The sequence below is a fragment of the Triticum aestivum genome, chromosome 6B (genome assembly GCF_018294505.1).
Source record: "Triticum aestivum cultivar Chinese Spring chromosome 6B, IWGSC CS RefSeq v2.1, whole genome shotgun sequence".
Lineage (NCBI taxonomy): Eukaryota > Viridiplantae > Streptophyta > Magnoliopsida > Poales > Poaceae > Triticum > Triticum aestivum.
The window spans coordinates 201,614,442-201,636,857 of NC_057810.1; the positions used below are offsets into that span (position 1 = coordinate 201,614,442).

Here is a 22,416-nt window from a genome sequence, read left to right on the forward strand (position 1 = left end):
TCAACAGTAGTCTCAGGGACTACACCCAGTGGGTGCACTTAGCGTGCCCCCACTGGTTCAGATTAATACTCAGCAGGGTCTGCCCAGCGTGAGTTCAAAAAAAAAGAGAAACATTCTAAGACCTCAGTCGACTGCCAGCAGTTGACCGTGGTCTCGGGGACTACACCCAGTGGGTGCACTTAGCGTGCCCCCACTAGTTCAGAAAGTTTACTGAGACTCAACTCAAGTCGAGCGGAGTGGAAGATTTCCTAAACTCTAAGCAAAGAAACACCCCAGTGGGTGATCGGAACATTGGTCTAAAGAAACAACATTTGAAAGTTCAGTCGGGGTTTTCGCTGACCTGAACATTGGTCTAAAGGGCAGTACTGGCGTTGTAAGCCACCTGGATAGCCTCGTGCATCACCTTCACCTGCTCCATGACAAGGTTCAACTGGCGAAGAGCTTCCCTGGCGGCACTCGGCGAGTCGTCTGGGGTCTGATACGCAGCAAAGAGTGATGGCTGCAAAGCAGTCGAAGTAGTTGTTGGGTCAGATGCATAGAGTTGCACTGGAGCGGCAGGAGTCGGTGCGGTCGAGCCCGATGGACGATCGGTCGTCAGCGGGCTGGCGAACGTGACGTTGGTCCGAACCGGCTCTCCGGAGCATTCGACCACCGCCTCAAGCGCCGGCGTCGACTGAGGGACTTGAACTTCAAGCCTCCTCCTACCTAAGCTCCCACCCCTCTTCCTCCTCTCCTGTAGAGGCACTTCTTCTTCGTCATCAGGGAGCACAACGACCTCTTGCAGAACTACAGAAAGAAAGAAATATCAGAAACTCTGTCAATTAGCAATCCACTCAACTTAATGAAGCCTGGTCGAACGGACTTACCAACTCGTGAGGTAGCCTCCTCATCTCCTGGTGCCTTGTCGGTGTCCATGTCAGTGGCAGCAGAGGTGGGACTAGAAAGATACATGATTCGGCTGGTCAGAGCAAAAATTTCAGTCGACCTACGTAAACACAAGCGAGACACTTACCCCGAAGCAACAGGGACGTCCATCTTGATCCGCGGCAGAGTCTTCCGAGCATTGGGAGGAGCAACTTTGGGTTGCTTGGCCACCTTCTCCGTCGGCTCTGGGGTCGACATTCGAGTGCGCTTCTGAGTGTTGGTGTTCGGAGCCACGTTCTTTCTGCGCCCGCCAGATGGGTCATGCTGCTGTTTGGATCGTTGTTCGGAGCGCGGCAGCGAGTCGACTTCTTCCTCATTGTCCGACTCCTCGCTCTCCTCCTCCTCCTCTTCATCCAGAGACTCCCACTCGCCACTCTCCTCCGCACTGTCCTCTCCCTCCTGGTCCTGCTCCAAAGCTTGTTCGCCGTTGAGCATCAAATGCATCTCAGTGAATACCTGCAGGATAGATCAGTCGAGTAAAAATCAGTTGACATCAAGTATAGACGGAACATAAACGCGAGGCAGTCGGAATAATGAGCATACCTTGTCTGGCGGGTTACCGTCGCCGAAGGGGATGACTCGCCTGGATCCTCTGGGGTTGTCCTGATTGCCTGTGATGCCCCTCAACCACAAAGCCACGGTCTTGGGTGGCACCTCTTCTGGATGGACCCGAGCGGTGTCGTCAGGCCCAGAGTACAGCCACATAGGATGATTGCGGGCCTGAAGGGGCTGGATGCATCGACTGAGGAACACTTCTAGCAGATCTAGGCCAGTGACGCCATCATTAATAAGTTGGACCACTTTCTCCGCCAACATCTTCATCTCCATGCTCTCAGCAGCAGTCACTTTCAGAGGGGCAGAGGTCTGGATACGGTTGAATGTGAAGTGAGGGAGACCAGTTGACTAGCCCAGAGCCGCGACATCCTGGCAGTAGAACCAGGTCGACTGCCAGCCTCTCACAGATTCAGGGAGAGTCATAGCAGGGAAGGCACTCCTATGCCTCTTTTGGATACCTAAACCCCCACACATCTGGATAACATGGGTTTTTGAGTCACTCGACTTTGCCTTCTTGACCGACTGGGAGCGGATAGTGAAGATATGTTTGAAAAGACCCGAGTGCGGTCGACACCCTAAGAAGTTCTCACACATCGATATGAATGCGGCCAGATACGTGATGGTGTTTGGAGAAAAGTGGTGGAGTTGAGCACCGAAGAAATTCAGAAATCCCCGAAAGAAAGGATGCAGAGGGAGCGAAAAACCCCGGTCGACGTGAGTGGCGAGCAGGACACACTCACCCGATTGAGGTTGCGCTTCCATCTCCCCCTCCAGCAGCCTTGCAGATCCCTTGGCGATTAGCCCGTACTCCGCCAGCTCAACCAAATCTTCTTGCCAGATCGAAGACTGGATCCAATCGCCCTGGATCCAGCCCGGCGGCAGCCCCGCGCGCAATGACGACCCGCGGCTCTGCTTCTTGCCTTTCGTTGCCCCCGTCGCCTTCTTTGCACGCTCTAGCGCCGCCATCTTTTCCTTCAACATGGCGGCGGAGCGGCAGCATCGAGAGCGGAAGAGCGGGGCACGATGGAGAGGCGGAGGAGAAAGAAGGAGGAACGGGCGTGCACAATGCAGACACCTCGACCCTGTCGCCTTATAAAGGGTTGCTTCCGAGTGACTGACGCGTGGGACCAGGCAATCCTGTCAAATCCCGCAACAGTCGCGTGCAACGTACGTGGCAAAAAAGTTGGCGTAGAAATCGAGGCATCACTGTTTATCTATTCTGCCCACTTCGGCGCTCTCCGTCCCGCGCGCTTCCCCGAAATTTCGTATCCCGCGGAATCCGGGATACACAGCAGTCAATCGCGCCCAAGATCCCGCACTCTAATACAACACTCGGCATATGATACCACAAGTTCAGTCGACAACTCTCTGAATGGATCAAGGCGGCTGAATCGATGCTGAAGTACCAACATGAGTTTTCAATTTTGCAGAAAAACACTCGCGAAGGTGCAAAGCTCAGAACAAGTTCAACTTCAACCTGCTTTCTACTCGAACCTTAATCCATTCGGGGGCTAGTGATGAGGATACAGACCTGGGGTAGGGTGATGGTCCTGGCCTATGCGTCCTATCCAAGGTCACTACCCAAGAAGACAAGAAGTCCAAAAGACAACAAAGAGACCACCAGTCAAAGACGGCGAGTGCAATCCACTCGACAGTCCTGTCACTCGGAGGTCTCTTCCCTACCGTCACTCGACCATACAGAGAACCACTCGACCTATCGAAGACCAGGAGTCACTCAGCATGGCAACAGACATGCGTTCACTCCGTAGTCTTTAAGGTCATTAACAACGCTTAAGGCTGGCATTACCAGTAATGCCCCCACTTTATGTACATTAAGTCCCTTGTAATGGAGGATGGTTGGGTCCTGGCGCACTCTATATAAGCCACCCCCCTCCTCTGGCACAAGGGTAGGCACCCCCTGTAATATCACACACATAATCCAATCGACCGCCTCTGGGCACCAAGACGTAGGGTTGTTACTTCCGCTGAGAAGGGCCTGAACTTGTAAACTTCATGTGTACAGCTTCACCATAGCTGGGATCTTGCCTCTCCATACCTACCCCCCTTTCTACTGTCAGTCTTAGGACCACGATAGCGGCCGACCCCTTCCACTACTCCAATTCGGTTTGGGCAAGGGGAGGGTGCGCCCCTCCCTTGTGGCCTCTCTCCTCTCCTCCAATAAGGCCCAATAGGCCCATTACTTCTCCCAGGGGGTTCTGGTAACCTCCCGGTACTCCAGAAAAATGCCCGAACCACTCGGAACCATTCCGATGTCCAAATGCAACCTTCCAATACATGAATCTTTATGTCTCGACCATTTTGAGACTCCTCGTCGCGTCCGTGACCTCATCCGGGACTCTGAACAAACTTCGGTTATCAAATCACATAACTCATAATACAAATCATCATTGAACGTTAAGCGTGCGAACCCTACGGGTTCGAGAACTATGTAGACATGATCGAGACACATCTGTGATCAATAACCAATAGCGAAACCTGGATGCTCATATTGGCTCCTACATATTCTACAAAGATCTTTATCGATTAAACCGCATAACAACATACGTTGTTCCCTTTGTCATCAGTATGTTACTTGCCCGAGATTCGATCATCGGTATCATCATACCTAGTTCAATATCGTTACTGGCAAGTCTCTTTACTCGTTCCGTAATACTTCACGCCGCAACTAACTCATTAGTCACATTGATTGCAAGGCTTATAGTGATGAGTATTACCGAGAGGGCCCAGAGGTACCTCTCTGAAGCACTGAGTGACAAATCCTAATCTTGATCTATGCTAACCCAACAAACACCTTCGGAGATACCTGTAGAGCACCTTTATAATCACCCTTTTATGTTGTGACATTTGGTAGCACACAAAGTGTTCCTCCGGTATTCGGGAGTTGCATAATCTCATATTCTGAGGAACATGTATAAGTCATGAAGAAAGCAGTAGCAATGATATTGTAACGATCATGATGCTAAGCTAATGGATGGGTCTTGTCCATCACATCATTCTCCTAATGATGTGATCCCATTCATCAAATGACAACAAATGTCTATGGTTAGGAAACATAACCATCGTTGATTAACGAGCTACTCAAGTAGAGGCATACTAGGGACACTATGTTTGTCTATGTATTCACACATGTACTAAGTTTCCAGTTAATACAATTCTAGCATGAATAATAAAAATTTATCATGAAATAAGGAAATAAATAATAACTTTATTATTGCCTCTAGGGAATATTTCCTTCAGTCTCCCACTTGCACTAGAGTCAATAATCTAGTTCACATCACCATGTGATTTAACACCATAGTTCACATATGTATGTGATTAACACCCATAGTTCACATCGCCATGTGACCAACACCCAAAGGGTTTACTAGAGTCAATAATCTAGTTCACATCGCTATGTGTTTAGCACCCAAAGAGTACTAAAGTGTGATCATGTTTTGCTCGTGAGAGAAGTTTAGTCAACGGGTCTGTCACAATCAGAGCCGTGTGTATTTTGCAAATATTCTATGTCTACAATGCTCTTCATGGAGCTACTCTAGCTAATTGCTCCCACTTTCAATATGTATCCAGATTGAGACTTAGAGTCATCTGGATTGGTGTAAAAGCTTGCATCGACGTAACTCTTTACGACGAACTCTTTATCACTCCCATCACCAAGAAACATTTCCTTAGTCCTCGCTAAGGATAATTTTGACCGTTGTCCAGTGATCTACTCTTAGATCACTATTGTACCCCCTTGCCAAAGTCATGGCAAGGTACACAATAGGTCTGGTACGTAGCACAGTGTACTTTATAGATCATATGACTATGGCATAGGGAATGACTTTCATTCTCTTTCTATCTTCTGCCGTGGTCGGGCTTTGAGTCTTACTCAACTTTACACCTTGTAATGCATACAAGAATTCCTTCTTTGACTGATCCATTTTGAACTCTTTCAAAAACTTGTCAAGGTATTTACTCATTGAAAAATCTTATCAAGCGTCTTGATCTATCTCTATAGATCTTGATGCCCAATTTGTAAGCAGCTTCACCGAGGTCTTTCAATGAAAAACTCTGATTCAAGTATCCCTTTATGCTATCCAGAAATTCTATATCATTTCCAATCAACAATATGTCATCCACATATAATATTAGAAATGCTACAAAGCTCCCACTCACTTTCTTGTAAATACATGCTTCTCCAAAAGTCTGTATAAAACCATATGCTTTGATCACACTATCAAAGAGTTTATTCTAACTCCGAGAGGCTTACACCAATCCATAAATGGATCGCTGGAGCTTGCACACTTTGTTAGCACCCTTTGGATCGACAAAACCTACTGGTTGCATCATATACAACTCTTCTTTAAGAAATATCCATTTAAGGAATGCAGTTTTTATATCCATTTGCCAGATTTCATAAAATATGGCAATTGCTAACATGATTCGGACGGATTTAAGCATCGCTACAGTTGAGAAAATCTCATTGTAGTCAACACCTTGAACTTGTCGAAAACCTCTTGTGACAAGTCGAGCTTTGTAGATAGTAACACTACTATCAGCGTCCGTCTTCATCTTGAAGAACCATTTATATTCTATGGCTTGCCGATCATCGGGCAAGTCCACCAAAGTCCATACTTTGTTCTCATATATGGATCCCATCTCAGATTTCATGGCCTCAAGCCATTTCACGGAATCTGGGCTCATCATCGCTTCCTCATAGTTTGTAGGTTCATCATGGTCTAGTAACATGACTTCCAGAATAGGATTACCATACCATTCTGGTGTGGACCATACTTTGGAATACCTACGAGGTTCTATAGTAACTTGATCTGAAGTTTCATGATCATCATCATTAGCTTCCTCACTAATTGGAGCAGGAATCACTGGAACTGATTTCTATGATGAACTACTTTCCAATTTGGTAGAAGGTACAATTACCTCATCAAGTTCTACTTTCCTCTCACTCACTTCTTTCGAGAGAAACTCCTTCTCTAGAAAGGATCCATTCTTAGCAACGATCTTGCCTTCGGATCTTTGATAGAAGGTGTACCCAACGGTTTCCTTTGGGTATCCTATGATGACACATTTCTCTGATTTGGGTTCGAGCTTACCAGGTTGAAGCTTTTTCACATAAGCATCGCAGACCCAAACTTTAAGAAACGACAACTTTGGTTTCTTGCCAAACCACAGTTCATAAGGCGTCGTCTCAACGGATTTTGATGGTGCCCCATTTAAAGTGAATGCAGCTGTCTCTAATGCATAACCCCAAAACGATAGTGGTAACCCAGTAAGAGACATCATAGATTGCACCATATCCAATAAAGTGTGGTTACGATGTTCGGACACACCATTATGTTGTGGTGTTCCATGTGGCATGAGTTGTAAAACTATTCCACATTGTTTTAAATGAAGGCCAAACTGGTAACTCAAATATTCTCCTCTAGGATCAGACCGTAGAAACTTTATTTTCTTGTTACAATGATTCTCCACTTCTCTCTGAAATTCTTTGAACTTTTCAAACATTTCAGACGTGTGTTTCATTAAGTAGATATACCCATATCTTCTCAAACCATCTGTGAAGGTCAGAAAATAATGATACCCGCCACGAGCATCAACACTCGTTGGACTACATACATCGGTATGTATTATTTCCAATAAGTCACTAGCTCATTCCATTGTTTCGGAGAACGGAGTTTTGGTCATCTTGCCCATAAGGCACGGTTCGCAAGCATCAAATGATTCATAATCAAGTGATTGCAAAAGTCCATCTTTATGGAGTTTCTTCATGCGCTTTATACCGATATGACCCAAACGGCAGTGCCACAAATATGTTGCACTATCATTATCAACTTCGCATCTTTTGGCATCAATATTATGAATATGTGTATCACTACGATCAAGATTCAATAAACCATCAACATTGGGTGTATGACCATATAAGGTTTTATTCATGTAAACAGAATAACAATTTAATCTCTGTCTTAGATGAATAATCGTATCACAATAAACATGATCTAATCATATTTATGCTCAATGCAAACACCGAATAATATTTATTTAGGTTCAACACTAATCTCGAGAGTATAGGGAGTGTGTGATGATGATCATATCAATCTTGGAACCACTTCCAACACAAATCGTCACTTCACCCACAACTAGTCTCTGTTTATTTTGTAACTCCTGTTTTGAGTTACTAATCTTAGCAACCGAACAAGTATCAAATACCCAGGGGCTACTATAAACACTAGTAAGGTACACATCAATAACCTGTATATTAGATATACCCTTGTTCACTTTGCCATCCTTTTTATCCACCAAATCCAGGGCATTTCCGCTTCCAGTGACCATTTCCTTTGTAGTAGGAGCACTCAGTTTCAGGCTTTGGTCCAGCTTCGGGCTTCTTCACGGGAGTGACAACTTACTTGTCATTCTACTTGAAGTTCCCTTTCTTTCCCTTTGCCCTTTTCTTGAAACTAGTGGTCTTGTTAATCATCAACACTTGATGCTCTTTCTTGATTTCTACCTTCATTGATTTCAGCATCACGAAGAGCTCGGGAATCATTTTCGTCATCCCTTGCATACTATAGTTCATCACGAAGTTCCAGTAACTTGGTGATGGTAACTAGAGAACTCTATCAATTACTATCTTATCTAGAAGATTAACTCCCACTTGATTCAAGCGATTATAGTACCTAGACAATCTGAGCACATGCTCACTGCTTGAGTTATTCTTCTCCATCTTTTAGCTATAGAACTTGTTGGAGACTTCATATCTCTCAACTCGGGTATTTGCTTGAAATATTAACTTCAATTCCTGGAACATCTCGTATGTTCTATGACGTTTAAAACGTCTTTGAAGTCCCGATTCTAAGCCGTAAAGCATGGTGCACTAAACTATCAAGTAGTCATCATATTAAGCTAGCCAAACGTTCATAACATCTGCATCTGCTCCTGCAATAGTTTTGTCACCTAGCGGTGCATCAAGGACATAATTCTTCTGTGCAGCAATGATGATAAACCTCAGATCACGGACTCAGTCCGCATCATTGCTACTATCATCTTTCAACTTAGTTTTCTCTAGGAACATATAAAAAACATAGGGAAGCTACAACGCGAGCTATTGATCTACAACATAATTTGCAAAATACTGTCAGGACTAAGTTCATGATAAATTAAAGTTCAATTAATCATATTACTTAAAGAACTCCCACTTAGATAGACATCCCTTTAGTCATCTAAATGATCACGTGATCCAAATCAACTAAACCATGTCCGATCATCACGTGAGATGGAGTAGTTTTCAATTGTGAACATCACTATGCTGATCATATCTACTATATGATTCACACTCGACCTTTCGGTCTCCAATGTTCCGAGGCCATATTTTCATATGCTAGGCTCGGCAAGTTTAACCCAAGTATACTGCATGTGCAAAACTGGCTTGCACCCATTGTATGTGAACGTAGAGCCTATCACACTCGATCATCATGTGGTGTCTCAGCACGAAGAACTGTCGCAACGGTGCATACTCAGGGAGAACACTTATACCTTGAAATTTAGTAAGGGATCATCGGCTCATGATCGCCATCACCAAAGCATCGTTATGATCTCCATCATCACCGGGGCGACACCTTGATCTCCATCGTAGCATCGTTATCGTCTCGCCAACTATAATTACTACGACTATCGCTACCGCTTAGTGATAAAGTAAAACAATTACATGGCGATTGCATTGCATACAATAAAGCGACAACCATATGGCTCCTGCCAGTTGCCGATAACTTTTTTACAAAACTTGATCATCTCATACAGAAATTTATATCACATCATGCCTTGACCATATCACATCACAGCAAGCCCTGCAAAAACAAGTTAGACGTCCTCTACTTTGTTGTTGCAAGTTTTACGTGGCTGCTACGGGCTTCCAGCAAGAACCGTTCTTACCTACGCATCAAAACCACAACGATTTTTTGGTCAAGTGTGTTGTTTTAACCTTCAACAAGGACCGGGCGTAGCCACACTCGATTCAACTAAAGTTGGAGAAACAGACACCCGCTAGCCACCTATGTGCATAAGCACGTCGGTAGAACCAGTCTCATGAATACGGTCATGTAATGTCGGTTCGGGCCGCTTCATCCAACAATACCGCCAAATCAAAGTATGACATGTTGCTAAGCAGTATGACTATTATCGCCCACAACTCTCTGTGTTCTACTCGTGCATATAACATCTACGCATAGACCTGGCTCGGATGCCACTGTTTCGGAACGCAGTAATTTCAAAAAAAATCCTACGATCACACAAGATCTATCTAGGTGATGCATAGCAACGAGAGGGAAGAGTGTGTCCACGTACCCTCGTAGACCGAAAGCGGAAGTGTTTCAATAACACGGTTGATGTAGTCGAACTTCTTCACGATCCAACCGATCAAGTACCGAACGTACGACACCTTCGCGTTCAGCACACGTTCAGCTCGATGACGTCCCACGAACTCTTGATCCAGTTAAGGTCGGCGGTGAGTTCCGTCAGCATGACGCTGTGGTGACGGTGATGATGAAGTTACGGGCGCAGGGCATCGTCTAAGCACTACGACGCTATATGACCGAGGTGTGGAACTATGGAGGGGGCACCGCACACGGCTGAGAGTTTGTCTGTTGTGCTATTGCGGTGCCCCATGGCCACGTATATAAAGGAGGGAGGGAGATAGGATGCGGGCCAGGTTGGGCGCGCCGGGGGGGGGGGGTCCTACTTGGACTCCTAGTCCAAGTAGGATTCGCCCCCCTTCCTTTCTTCCACCAGAGGGAATGCGAAGGGAGAGAGAGGGGGAAGGAAAGAGGGAGTCACCCCCTCTCCTAGTCCAATTCGGTTTGGGCAAGGGGAGGGTGTGCCCCTCCCTTGTGGCCTCTCTTCTCTCGTCCAATAAGGCCCAATAGGCCCATTACTTCCCCCGGGGGGTTCCGGTAACCTCCGGTACTCTGGAAAAATGCCGAACCACTCGGAACCATTCCGATGTCCAAATGCAACCTTCCAATATATGAATCTTTATGTCTCGACCATTTAGAGACTCCTCGTCACGTCCATGATCTCATTCGGGACTCCGAACAAACTTCGGTCATCAAATCACATAACTCATAATACAAATCGTCATCGAACGTTAAGGGTGCGGACCCTACGGGTTCGAGAACTATGTAGACATGATCGAGACACATCTATGATCAATAACCAATAGCGGAACCTGGATGCTCATATTGGCTCCTACATATTCTACGAGATCTTTATCGGTCAAACCGCATAACAACATACGTTGTTCCCTTTGTCATCGGTATGTTACTTGCCCGAGATTCGATCGTCGGTATCATCATACCTAGTTCAATCTCGTTACCGGCAAGTCTCTTTACTCGTCCCGTAATACTTCATCCCGCAACTAACTCATTAGTCACATTGCTTGCAAGGCTTATAGTGATGAGTATTACCGAGAGGGCCCAGAGATACCTCTCCGAAACACTGAGTGACAAATCCTAATCTTGATCTATGCTAACCCAACAAACACCTTCGGAGACACCTGTAGAGCACCTTTATAATCACTCTTTTACATTGTGACGTTTGGTAGCACACAAAGTGTTCCTCTGGTATTCGGGAGTTGCATAATCTCATAGTCTGTGGAACATGTATAAGTCATGAAGAAAGCAGTAGTAATGAAACTGTAATGATCATGATGTTAAGCTAACAGATGGGTCTTGTCTATCACATCATTCTCCTAATGATGTGATCCCGTTCATCAAATGACAACATATTTTTATGGTTAGGAAACATAACCATCTTTGATTAATGAGCTAGTCAAGTAGAGGCATACTAGGGATACTATGGTTTGTCTATGTATTCATACATGTACTAAGTTTCTGGTTAATACAATTCTAGCGTGAACAATAAACATTTATCATGAAATAAGAAAATGAATAATAACTTTATTATTGCCTCAAGCGCATATTTCCTTCAATTCATATTTCTCACGACCTCCGGCCTGGATGTCCGGCTCTAGGCCCGGATGATCCGGCCTAGCCCGGTTTTCTGACAGCAGCTCACTGTTTTGACTCTAGAATCCACGTACTACCTCAGATTTGGATGACTTTTATGTCGAAATCAACCGTCTCGACGAGACGCACAACTTCCATGTTGAACACTTTTTGATCTGAGGTCATCTTAAGGGAGTTTCGGGCTGTTTTCTAACATCTGTAGTAGAAAAAAAACTGCCCGGACGTCCGGACTTCTACACGGTTTGTCCGGCCTCCACCCGGATCATCCGGGACTGGACCCAGATCATCCGGCTTCATCACAAACCTTTTGTTGTCTTGGTGCTTCAATTTCCTGGCTGATCTGGATCCCGGCCCGGATGATCCGGCCAAGCATTGTTGCAGCGCATGGTTTTGCCTATAACTTTGGCATACGACCTCGGATGGGGACGATTTTTATATCAAAATCATCCGTTTCAACGAGACGAAGAACTTTGCAGTTGTAACTTTTCCCATCAGAGGCCATATTAATTAGGTTTCATGTCATTCTTTAGTCTGATGTTAATACATGCATCTCTAAGGTTGTCATAACTTTTTCATCCAGGCTCCGTTTTGGATCATCTCTATATCTATTTTGATTGGGTTGAAGAGAGTCATTCAATGGTGACATGAAATCATATATTTGACCTAATCTTGCTACAACCTCAAGTCACTCTTTGCGATCATATCATTTTCAAGCGTCAACAACCATAACCCCTATTATCTTGCATACCTGGTGGCTTCTACTCGACCTTTAGTTTCACCTTCTTCATACAATTCTCTTCTTCGGACGAAGGCAGGTCCATCGCCACATCTAGTGTGCACTTCACTGGCTGTATCGTGCGGCCATGTTCACCATGCTTCCTTGCGTTTCGTTCTGATCACATAACCCAAGCCCCACATAAAATGACACAAACCTTTCAAAAAAAATGAGAGACTTGGTCCTCCTTCAGCTCGCTACCGTCAATCATGTCCATCGCCCAAGAAGTCGTCGATCGGGTGTAGGCGTGGACCCTTGACTCATGTTGCTTGAGTGATTCCCCCGGTGAGCTGCCAAAGCTACAGAGTCCCGCCGAGCTATATGCCTCGTGTTTTGCCATTTCCGTGTCAATCACACGCGCCGGCCTCGCGCGCGACGTCGACGTGATTACGCACCCATAGTTACCACTAGCACTAAACTAATGCTGGCCAGTGGCCACTTTGTTAGCTACTATGATGCGGTTTCGAGTCGATTCGCTAGCTCAAATCGTTGCCCATCTCGATCGACGGCGAGCATCTGTCTGACAATATTCAATAACGAGGCATCGCCACCACGTTTTCCATAAGCGACGGCGACGCGAACCCAATTCCACGTTCGTGGTTCAGGCACACCGTGTCTTCCGCCTCCATAAATAGAACCGCAAGATTTAGATAGCTCGCACCGCAACAGAGCACACTGGCAGTGGCAGGTATACCTACACTTGTAGCCTCAGTTATCTTGCCACCAGTGCCAGCTGAGCTAGCTATATAGCTCCGTCGCTTGCTTCCGAGTTCCGACAGCTCGCTCCGATGACGGTGGCAGCGGCGGGCGCGGGCAGGCGTTACGCGCTGTTGCTGGCGGTGAACGACTCGGACTACGCCAGGAAGGCGCACGGCGGGTACCGGAACGTGTTCTTCCGCGCCCTCCGCTCCGGCGAACCCGACGAGGCGTGGGACTGCTACCGCGTAATCGACGGCGAGTTCCCAGCAGCGGAGGATCTGGGCATGTACGACGGCTTCGTGGTGAGCGGCAGCCCGCACGACGCCCACGGCGACGGCGCCCCGTGCTGGGTCCGCCGCCTCTGCCTCCTCCTCCGGACCGTCCACGCCATGGGGAAGCGCGTCCTCGGCGTCTGCTTCGGCCACCAGGCCCTGTGCCGCGCGCTGGGCGGGAGGGTCGGGAGGTCGCCCAGCGGCTGGGACGTGGGGGTGAAGGAGGTGACCTTCGTGGACGATCTGGAATGGCCGTTCGAGTTCTTGCCCGTGGAACCACCCCGGAGCGCCTCCATCATCGAGGTTCACCAAGATGAGGTATCTTTTCCATATATATTTGTTAATTAGGTAGTAGCCCTCGGTGCTTAAACACTTAATTATTTTCTTGAAAAAATCCAGCCATGCCAATGCAGAGTTGACATTTTTGGCAAAATGTCACTTGCACGTGACAACTGACGGTGCTCGTCGAGCTATTTCGTAATTAAAAGTTGGCATGCATGCATGTAGATGTAGGCCGCTGTGTCATCTAATCATATTTTTCACCAACTCGTTGGGATTTGACTTTTGACGTGTTAATAAACCACGTCACTTGCAAATATAGTACCCTATGATGTTGCATATCTGCAGCTAGCTCGCTCCAGTATGTTCGTAAGTTTAGTTATCTTTATGTGGTTGAATGTCTTAATCAATTATGGGTGCGCTTGCTTGATTGATATAGGTGTGGGAGGTACCGCCCGGTGGCAAGGTGCTGGCCTACTCCGACAAGACGCGCGTGGAGATGTTCGCCGTCGGCGACAACGCCCTCGGCATCCAGGGCCACCCGGAGTACACCAACGACATCCTGCTCAACCTCACCAACCGGCTCGTCAACAACAGCACCATCGACGGGTGCGTGGGCGAGGACGCGCGGAGGACTGCGGAGAGCGGCGAACCGGACCGCGAGTTCTGGAGTGGGCTCTGCAAGGCCTTCCTGAAGGGATCAGGATGCGCCGGCGGTGGCGGCCCCAGGCCGCCGCCGCAGGGACCGGCGGCGGAGCTTAGCTGCAGCCACCACGTCGCTCACTTCCCTGCCACCGGCTCCCTCATTGGCTTGTAGCGCTTTGCAAATGCACGGACCGGCTGTTGTTAGTTCGGCGCATGCATGTGCTCGCTAGCTGCAGTAGTATAATGGTACGGCTGCATGCATGCACGTACGATCGGTGAAGCGTTTGTGTCAGCAACCAGACGAGTGGCTGATATTTTTTCGCATGTGCTGCGTTGCACATAGCATGTCTTGTAGTTGTATGGTTGGATAACGGACATAAGGTCTGAGGAATTGCAATTATCCACAAGATATATGTATGTATTTGAGTTATTTTTTAGAAGTGCCAAAAGACTTGTCACATTCATTAAGGAGTATTAAGAAAAGAGTTTTACAAACCGTTTGCCCTCAAGGTTAGAACAAAACATTACAAAAACTTACTCTCCCGGCATACAATTACACACTCATTACACAAAAATTTAGCCGTCGCTGTTATCCAGTGCCCCGCCTCATTTCGGAGCCAAGATGATGGTGAGTGGTGATAATTTGTTGTTCGACACTCGCGAGTTTCTCTCGTTTCAAATCTATCAGGACACAAGCATGATGAGGGAGGTCATGGCTTTGTGCCTATCTTGGTCATGGTGCAGTAAATGATCTCACTAAGATTTGACGTTATTGAAGTTACTCCACGCCAATTATGGAGGAGCGGCATTGGAGAGAGCATGCATGCGTGCCTAGTGGCGGAGCCTAGAAATATCAATGGGGCCGAGCAGTGTAATACCGAGTTCGGAGGGGGAAACCCATTAGAAAATACGTTTTTAGCAACAAGTAGTCACCAATCTTATGAAGAAACATGCATGTCGGCCCGACCGCAAGCCCCTGTTGGTCGCCCTGTCCCCGGCACTGTGTGGGCCGTCAATTAAGGGGCGCGCTTGCATAAGGAACATTGGCCACAATTTGGCCACCCAAGTTTGTCGAGGTGCTCGGTCATCCAAACCCTATTTTGATTGATGACCGACATGAAGATCTTGCATTTGGGAGGCACCCACATTTTTTAAAATCTTTTTATTCATGTGGTCAAGACCAACCCAAGGAACTGTGTTTTGTATGCCAATGCTGCCGAGTAGCAACCGGCAGCCCCCCGCAAAAAAGAAGGTAGCAACCGGCAGCGGACATTTTCCAAGTGATAGTGTCGAGGCGATCTTCCTGGAGCTGAAGCTGGGATGTGTATGAGTATGACCAAAAGGTGAGGAATTCCAGGATGTGTTGCATAGTAAGGCCCCTGGAAGTGTTGATTTGCTCGACCCAAGCATTGTGGCGAATAGCCACCTGGACACAGAATTTCTCTTATTGGAGAGAGCAAAAATTGATGGTGTGATGCCTCTTGGGCTGCGACCATCAGCCCACGGCGAGTCCCAAGACCGTTAGCAATGTTAACTTTAGTGAGGGCGTAGTAAAAGATTTATGTAGAAAAGATGCATGCCCTTGTCGTTGCAAGGGTTACCGGTTTCAACCCAAGTCCTCTCCACGACCATCTCAGTCAAAGCGCGCGAGAGAACTTGTCCAGGCGAAGCACCCCAAACCGCAGAGGGAAAACGGTATTGGAGTCATATGCAGTGCTGCTGGCTTTAAGCCAAGTCATCCTGCGGTATGCTGTGTGTGAGCCGTCTGAATAGACGGCCGAGATTGAACGCTCTAACACGATATGCATCTGTCCATTTCGCAGTGTCCGTTTCTTCCAAGAAAATATCAGCAACGTGACCTCCAACCGGGATGCCGAAAAGGAAAGAAAGTGTGCGCCCTCGTTCCCAAAGAATGAAAGAAACATTCACACCAATGGCCTACAGAGATTGTGCTGCGGTGTTCTGCATATCCTCACAGTTGTCACGTACCAATCGCTTGCTAGTTGATAGCGATCCTGCTTGAGAGCGAAGGCGCTGAGGTTACCGTACACGTGGTTTTGTTGATAGCATGGGCAGCCCAGTCACACGTGGCGCCCACATGAAGGATATACAGATCCCTGGAGCTGACATGGACCGTGCGTGTACGTGCTGCCGAAAGAAAAAAAGTAGTAAATCATTGAGTTAATACAAAACTAAGTGTGCACGTATGTCTAATCGTGCTATGTGATTGCAAAAAGGCCTTGCTGGCATCCTTTTCCTTTTTTTGGGGGGCCTCTATTGCTTTGACGTTGCATAGCCCTGTGTAACATGAGATAAGGGCATCTTCGACCCTTAAACCTCTGAGATAAGGGCATCTTCAACCCTTAAACCTCTCGCAACCGAACAGTGCTGTTTGAACCGCGGAAGCCATCTAACGCCGGTTTGTATCGGTCCGTAGCGCAGTCTGGACATGTTTTCTTCCGTAAACCGGAGACAAAAGTAGAAAGGTTTGCAGGAGTCTGCACCGATCCCAAGCCTGCTTCTGACCGCCCTGGCTCATCACAAAACCCGCCCCCCTCCAGCGCGCACTTCCCGCCTTGCATCAGCTGCCCCCATTCATGCCGTTGTAAAGCGCGCCGCTCGGCATTGAAGGCGGCTCAGGGCGGACACGACCTCTCACTGGCCGAGCGTCGCCCGTTGTACACCCGACTGAACACACCTCCTCGCCACATCCATACGCCTATATTAACCCCCGCGTGGAAGCCGAGAAATCTACTCCGGCCACATGTCCGTTCATGAGCGGACCTGCATTAAACACAACGCCGGTCGAGCTCCTCATATTTGCCCTCTATTTAAACGAGTGAAAGGATCGATATAGTTGACTAGAGGGGGGTGAATAGGCAACTAACACTTTTTAATACTTTTCTTTACCAATTTAAAGTTTGCATCAAAGTAGGTTGTCTAGATATGCAACTAGGTGAGCAACCTATATGATGCAATAACAACTAGCACACAAGCAAGCAAGGTAAACAACACAAATAAGCTTGCACAAGTAAAGGCACGAGATAACCAAGAGTGGAGCCGGTGGAGACGAGGATGTGTTACCGAAGTTCCTTCCTTTTGAGGGGAAATACGTCTCCGTTAGAGCGGTGTGGAGGCACAATGCTCCCCAAGAAGCCACTAGGGCCACCGTAATCTCCTCACGCCCTCACACAATGCGAGATGCCATGATTCCACTATTGGTGCCCTTGAAGACGGCGACCGAACCTTTACAAACAAGGTTGGGGCAATCTTCACAACTTAATTGGAGGCTCCCAACAACACCACGAAGCTTCACCACAATGGACTTTGGCTCCGAGATGACCTCAACCGTCTAGGGTGCTCAAACACCCAAGAGTAACAAGATCTGCTAGGGATTAGTGGGGGGAATCGAATATCTCTTGATGGAAGAGTAGATCGGGGCCTTGTCACCCAATCCCGAGCAAATCAACAAGTTTGATTGGCTAGGGAGAGAGATCGGCCGAAAATGGAGCTTGGAGCAACAATGGAGTTTAGGGTTGGAAGAGGTAAGTCTTCTTGAAGAAGAAGACCCCCTTTTATAGTGGGGGTAAAATTCCAACCGTTACCCACCACTCAGCCCGCGACCCACGGAACTACCGCACCACAGGCGCGGTACTACCGCACGGGCCTGCGGTACTACCGCGGTGGACCGCGGTACTACCGTGGGCGCGGCAGAGCCCAGATCTGAATAAAGGAGCACGGACAGGGCGCGGTAGATCCGCAGGTGCGGTACTACCACGGCCCCATGCGGTACTACCGCAAGATAGCCGCAGGCCAGGCCCGATAGGCACAGATGTAAAAAATTACATCCGTGACTACCTCCGCTGAGAAAATGTCGTGCGAAAATCTGACACGGAACTACCGCGACCACGGGTGCGGTACTACCGTGAAGGTTGCGGATGTAAAAAATTACATCCGCTCCTACCTCCGCTCCTGCTACTGAACCTGGCCTGGCGCCATGGTACTACCGCGCCACAGCACGGTACTACCGTGAGGAGCGCGGATGTAAAAAATTACATCCGCGCCTACTATCGCTTGAGCAGCAGTGCTAGACCAGAGCTCGCGGTACTACCGCTCTGAGGAGCGGTACTACCGTGGGAGCCTACGGTACTACCGTGCCGGAGCCCGGTACTATCGCTGGCTCCTGTGGTAGTACCGCTCAGAAGAGCAGTACTACCGCTAGCCTTAGAAGAGCAACACGGAGGCCTTCATTTCGCAGAGACAAGGTGAGACAGAGGAACACTCCAAGGAGCTCGAGGAAAGGCGGTGCAAAAGGGAATGTGTACGTGAGATTCCACCCAAACCTTTCCAAAATGGACCCCCTCTTAATAGTACGGCTTTCCTACGACTCAACTCCACCATACCGAACCGTAGAGAAACGCTGTCTTTAATAATCTTCGAGGGGCATCAAATCGTCTTGTATTTAGTCGTGATGTATCTGAAAAGCTCAATACACACGATTAGTCCGCAAAGGCATTGTCATCAATCACCAAAACTACCGAGGGACAAAAATGCCCTTACAATCTCCCCCTTTTTGGTGGATTGATGACAATACGGGATTTGCACAAAGGAGATGAATATAGCACAAGCAAACCCCACATCTCTAAAATATAGATGAGCTCCCCCTAGATTCGTGCTAGAGAGTAAAGTGCTTTGGACTGCACGGCACGAATACTAGGATCACCCCCCCTATATTTTAGAAACAAAGCATATCTTGCAAAGGTAAGGTTAGCACTAAACAAGATAGTGGATATGAGCATAACATGAAGCATGATATAGCATAGGCTCAATAAGGTAATAAGGTATGATAGCGTGCATATTTCTTACACCATATGATAAACTTAGTCTCACGAGCACAACCAAACCAAAGCAAACAAGATCAACGACGGAAAGCAAAGCAAACGACGAAACACACGACACAGGACACACAAATCCTACACTCTCTCCCCTTTGGCATCCAGACACCAAAAAGCCAGAGAGGTCACCTACAACAAAGGTAGTAGCTCATGCGAAAAACGACTCGTCGTCGCCAGACTCCACATCAGGAACATACTCCTCCTCTGAATCGGTCCAGTGGTAGCCCTGCTTCGCCATCCAGGCAGTCTCTGGGGTGATGTGCTTCTCAGAGCCGCTGGCCACGTCCTCCCCGCATGCCCTCAAGATCCTGATGTCGTGACGGCGACTCTCCTTCTGAGCAACATGGGCCTTGTACTGACCCTAAACCTGCATGCAGAACAGCCTCTTCATCTTGTTCTTCAGCTTCTTTGCCCAAGAGGGCTCAGCAGAGGGAGGCGTGAACGCAGAACGGTCCTCAGCAGCGTCTTCCTCCTCAATCTCCTCCTCATCCACAGCCATCTTGGCAGCCTCAGCAGCAGTGGTGGTGTTAGCCCATTGGGGCTTGATGCGAAGCTTGATGGACTCATGTCGAATCTAGCCTGGAGCTTCAAACTCATCATTGGGAAGGAGCTTCTCCCAAGTCTTGGAGATCAGGTGAAATAGGTAAGGCCCATAGATGGGGACCTTACGGTTGAACACGGCGAACTGAAGCTCACACCACATGATATGTGAGACATCAAGTGGCTGAGTCTGAGCCTGACGGGCCTCCTCACAAAGGAGCATCATGTCAACGAGGTAAGCATGCACCTGTCCCATGTCACCAATGCGCGGGAAGAGCGTGTTCCGGAAGAGCCTATGCATGATGTCAAGGAAGGGGTTAAGCACCCACACCTTCTTCTTGTTTGGAAGTGTCTTCTCAACAAGGTATGGCATGAGCTTGTTCTTGTTGGCGGACTCAGAATTGGCGTGAGGGCGAACTCCAACTGGCGTGTCGAGTCCTTCATCGGGAACGAGAAGCAAATCCATGAACTCCTTCCAGGTAGCAGACTGCTATTGACCATTAGTCATCCAAGTCATGGTCCTTTCTTCATTGACGTCGAAGTGGACCGAAGCAAAGAACTGTGCTATGATCTCTGGATCAAAATCCTTGTGGAAGGTGAGAATGTGTTCAATGCCGAACTGCTCCACAAGATCCAAAGCCTCTCCAAAGTACCCACGGTGCTTCTCCTGCCTCATGTGAATCATGTCAATCCAGTGAACTTCAACATAGTGATTCTGCTTGGCCTTGATCACATCCATATAGATCAGATTCTGCTGCTTGTTCTAGAAGAGGTCATTGCCTCGCGTGCTAGCCCAGGGAGACACATAGGGATTGATCTTCCTTCGAATGACAAACTCGGCCTGGGGCATCTCATCCATGCCCAAGACGGGCTCCTTCTATTTGCTGGCAGTGTGCTTGGTCCTGCGTTGGGGAGCAACAGAGGACCCCTTTGGAACATCATCTGGGTTGCGCAGTCGCTTTGACCCTGTGTCACGGCTGGGATTCGAGCGACGAGCAACACCGGAGCCACCACCTAGACACAAAGACACAAAAACACGCACGGGAACAAAACGGATCAAAACCAAACCGAAATAAACACAAAGCATGCAATTTGGACAATACAAATGGGTACAGAGTAAAATTACATCCGCTCCAGCCGCGGTAGTACCATGGCGGGGTGGCACGGTAGTACCACGCTTGGGGAGGAAGTAATTTTTTACTTCCGGACGCCAAGCGGTAGTACCGCACCAAGGTGCGGAAGTACCGCTGAGCGTCAGATCGAAAACATCCACAGAGGACGCGGATCTACATCTAGAACCTCCGCACGACAACTTCGGTACTACCGTTGATCAAACGGAACTATTTTGACTATCCAAAGAGCATGCAACTACACTACCACTCTTCAACGAATCCCACTTGCACAGATTTAGCCAAAAATCTCAAGAACACCACATGCATCTCGCCAAAACCTAAAAGCACAAGGAAGGACAAAAAGGAGAGGCACTTGGGGAAAAACTTGGGTCCATGGCAAGAGGGCGAGGTGGGGAACGATCCCACCGGTCGGAATCTGAGGAGAGCAGCCGGAGACGGAGATCCGGTGAAGGCCTCCGGCGTCGTTCTTGGTCAGGAGAGAGAGAGAGAGAGAGACGGGGTGGGGAATAGAGATGAATGGGTATGGGAGAGTTAGAACTCCCCCTGTCCCGCTCTTAACCCCCAACCGCTCGCGTGGGCGCAGAAGTACCGCGGGTCATTGCAGTAGTACCGCCCGGGCGGAAGTACCGCACGCTGGGTGGTAGTACCGCTCGTTCAGCGGCAGTAAAAAATTGCTGCCGCGGAGGTAGCGGTAGTACCGTGCCCCTGGAGGGCCACGCACTAGACAGAGACCCACCAACTCCTGCGGTAGTACCGTGGCGCACCACGGTAGTACCGTAAACCAAGAAAGTGCAAGAAAAAAGGGCAAAACAACCTCCGGGGAAACACCAACCAACAAAGAGGCGAACACAAACACTGACTCAAACATGCCAAGGAGAAGAGGAAGCCACACGACAACGAAGACCAACTACGAGACACAACTTCTCCAAGGAAGGGCGGTGGCCGGAGCCACCTATGTTTGAGTCAATTGGTATGGCACCGCGAAGAATTATCCTTGGGTCCATGACCAAAACTCGTCTTTGACGCACTAGTACCATCAAAAATGGCCAATGTGAAAGAGTTGATCAATTTATGCATAATTGGGGGAGGAAAAGTTCATTGAGAGAACAACACTCCCCCTATGTCTATGCCTACACCTAAACTAGACAACAAGTTGAGTGAGGTGGGGTGTGCACGGGCTCAAGTCACATTGCTTGAATCAATGACATTTAGCTCATGCCTTAACTCGCGAAATCTTGCTTCATCCAAGGGCTTCGTGAAAATATCTGCAAGGTTATCATGAGTGTTGACATACTTGAGTTCGATCTCCCCTCGCCTAATATGATCCCAGATGAAGTGATACCGAATCTCAATGTGCTTCGTCTTGAAGTGTTGCACCGGGTTGAGAGAAATCTTGATGGCACTTTCATTGTCACACCAAAGAGGCACTTTGTCACATATGACACCGTACTCCTTTAAAGTTTGCCTCATCCAAAGGAGTTGTGCACAACAACTACCGGCCGCCACATATTCCGCTTCAGTGGACGAGAGAGACACACAACTTTGCTTCTTGGAAGACCAACTCACCAAGGAGCAACCAAGAAATTGGCACCCTCCAGAAGTGGACTTCCTATCCACTTTGTCTCCCGCCCAATCGGAATCCGTATATCCTTCAAGCTTGAAGTT

At 48.0% G+C, this 22,416-nt stretch overlaps 1 protein-coding gene across 1 annotated transcript; it reads left to right on the plus strand.

Annotated features, from left to right (window-relative positions):
* Window positions 1-12,958: 12,958 nt before the first annotated feature.
* LOC123133956 (gamma-glutamyl peptidase 5) lies at window positions 12,959-14,613 on the plus strand. Its single transcript, XM_044553329.1, has 2 exons — window positions 12,959-13,577; window positions 13,978-14,613. Exons 1-2 carry the CDS (start codon window positions 13,077-13,079, stop codon window positions 14,353-14,355), a joined length of 879 nt encoding a protein of 292 aa, XP_044409264.1. The 5' UTR covers window positions 12,959-13,076; the 3' UTR covers window positions 14,356-14,613.
* Window positions 14,614-22,416: the final 7,803 nt, after the last annotated feature.

Bases quoted from the DNA above. Each gene is read 5' to 3' on its own strand.
- LOC123133956 (XM_044553329.1), top strand. From the start codon at position 13,077: ATGACGGTGGCAGCGGCGGGCGCGGGCAGGCGTTACGCGCTGTTGCTG. The intron at 13,578-13,977 runs GTATCTTTTCCA...TGATTGATATAG, and splicing joins TCGAGGTTCACCAAGATGAG to GTGTGGGAGGTACCGCCCGG.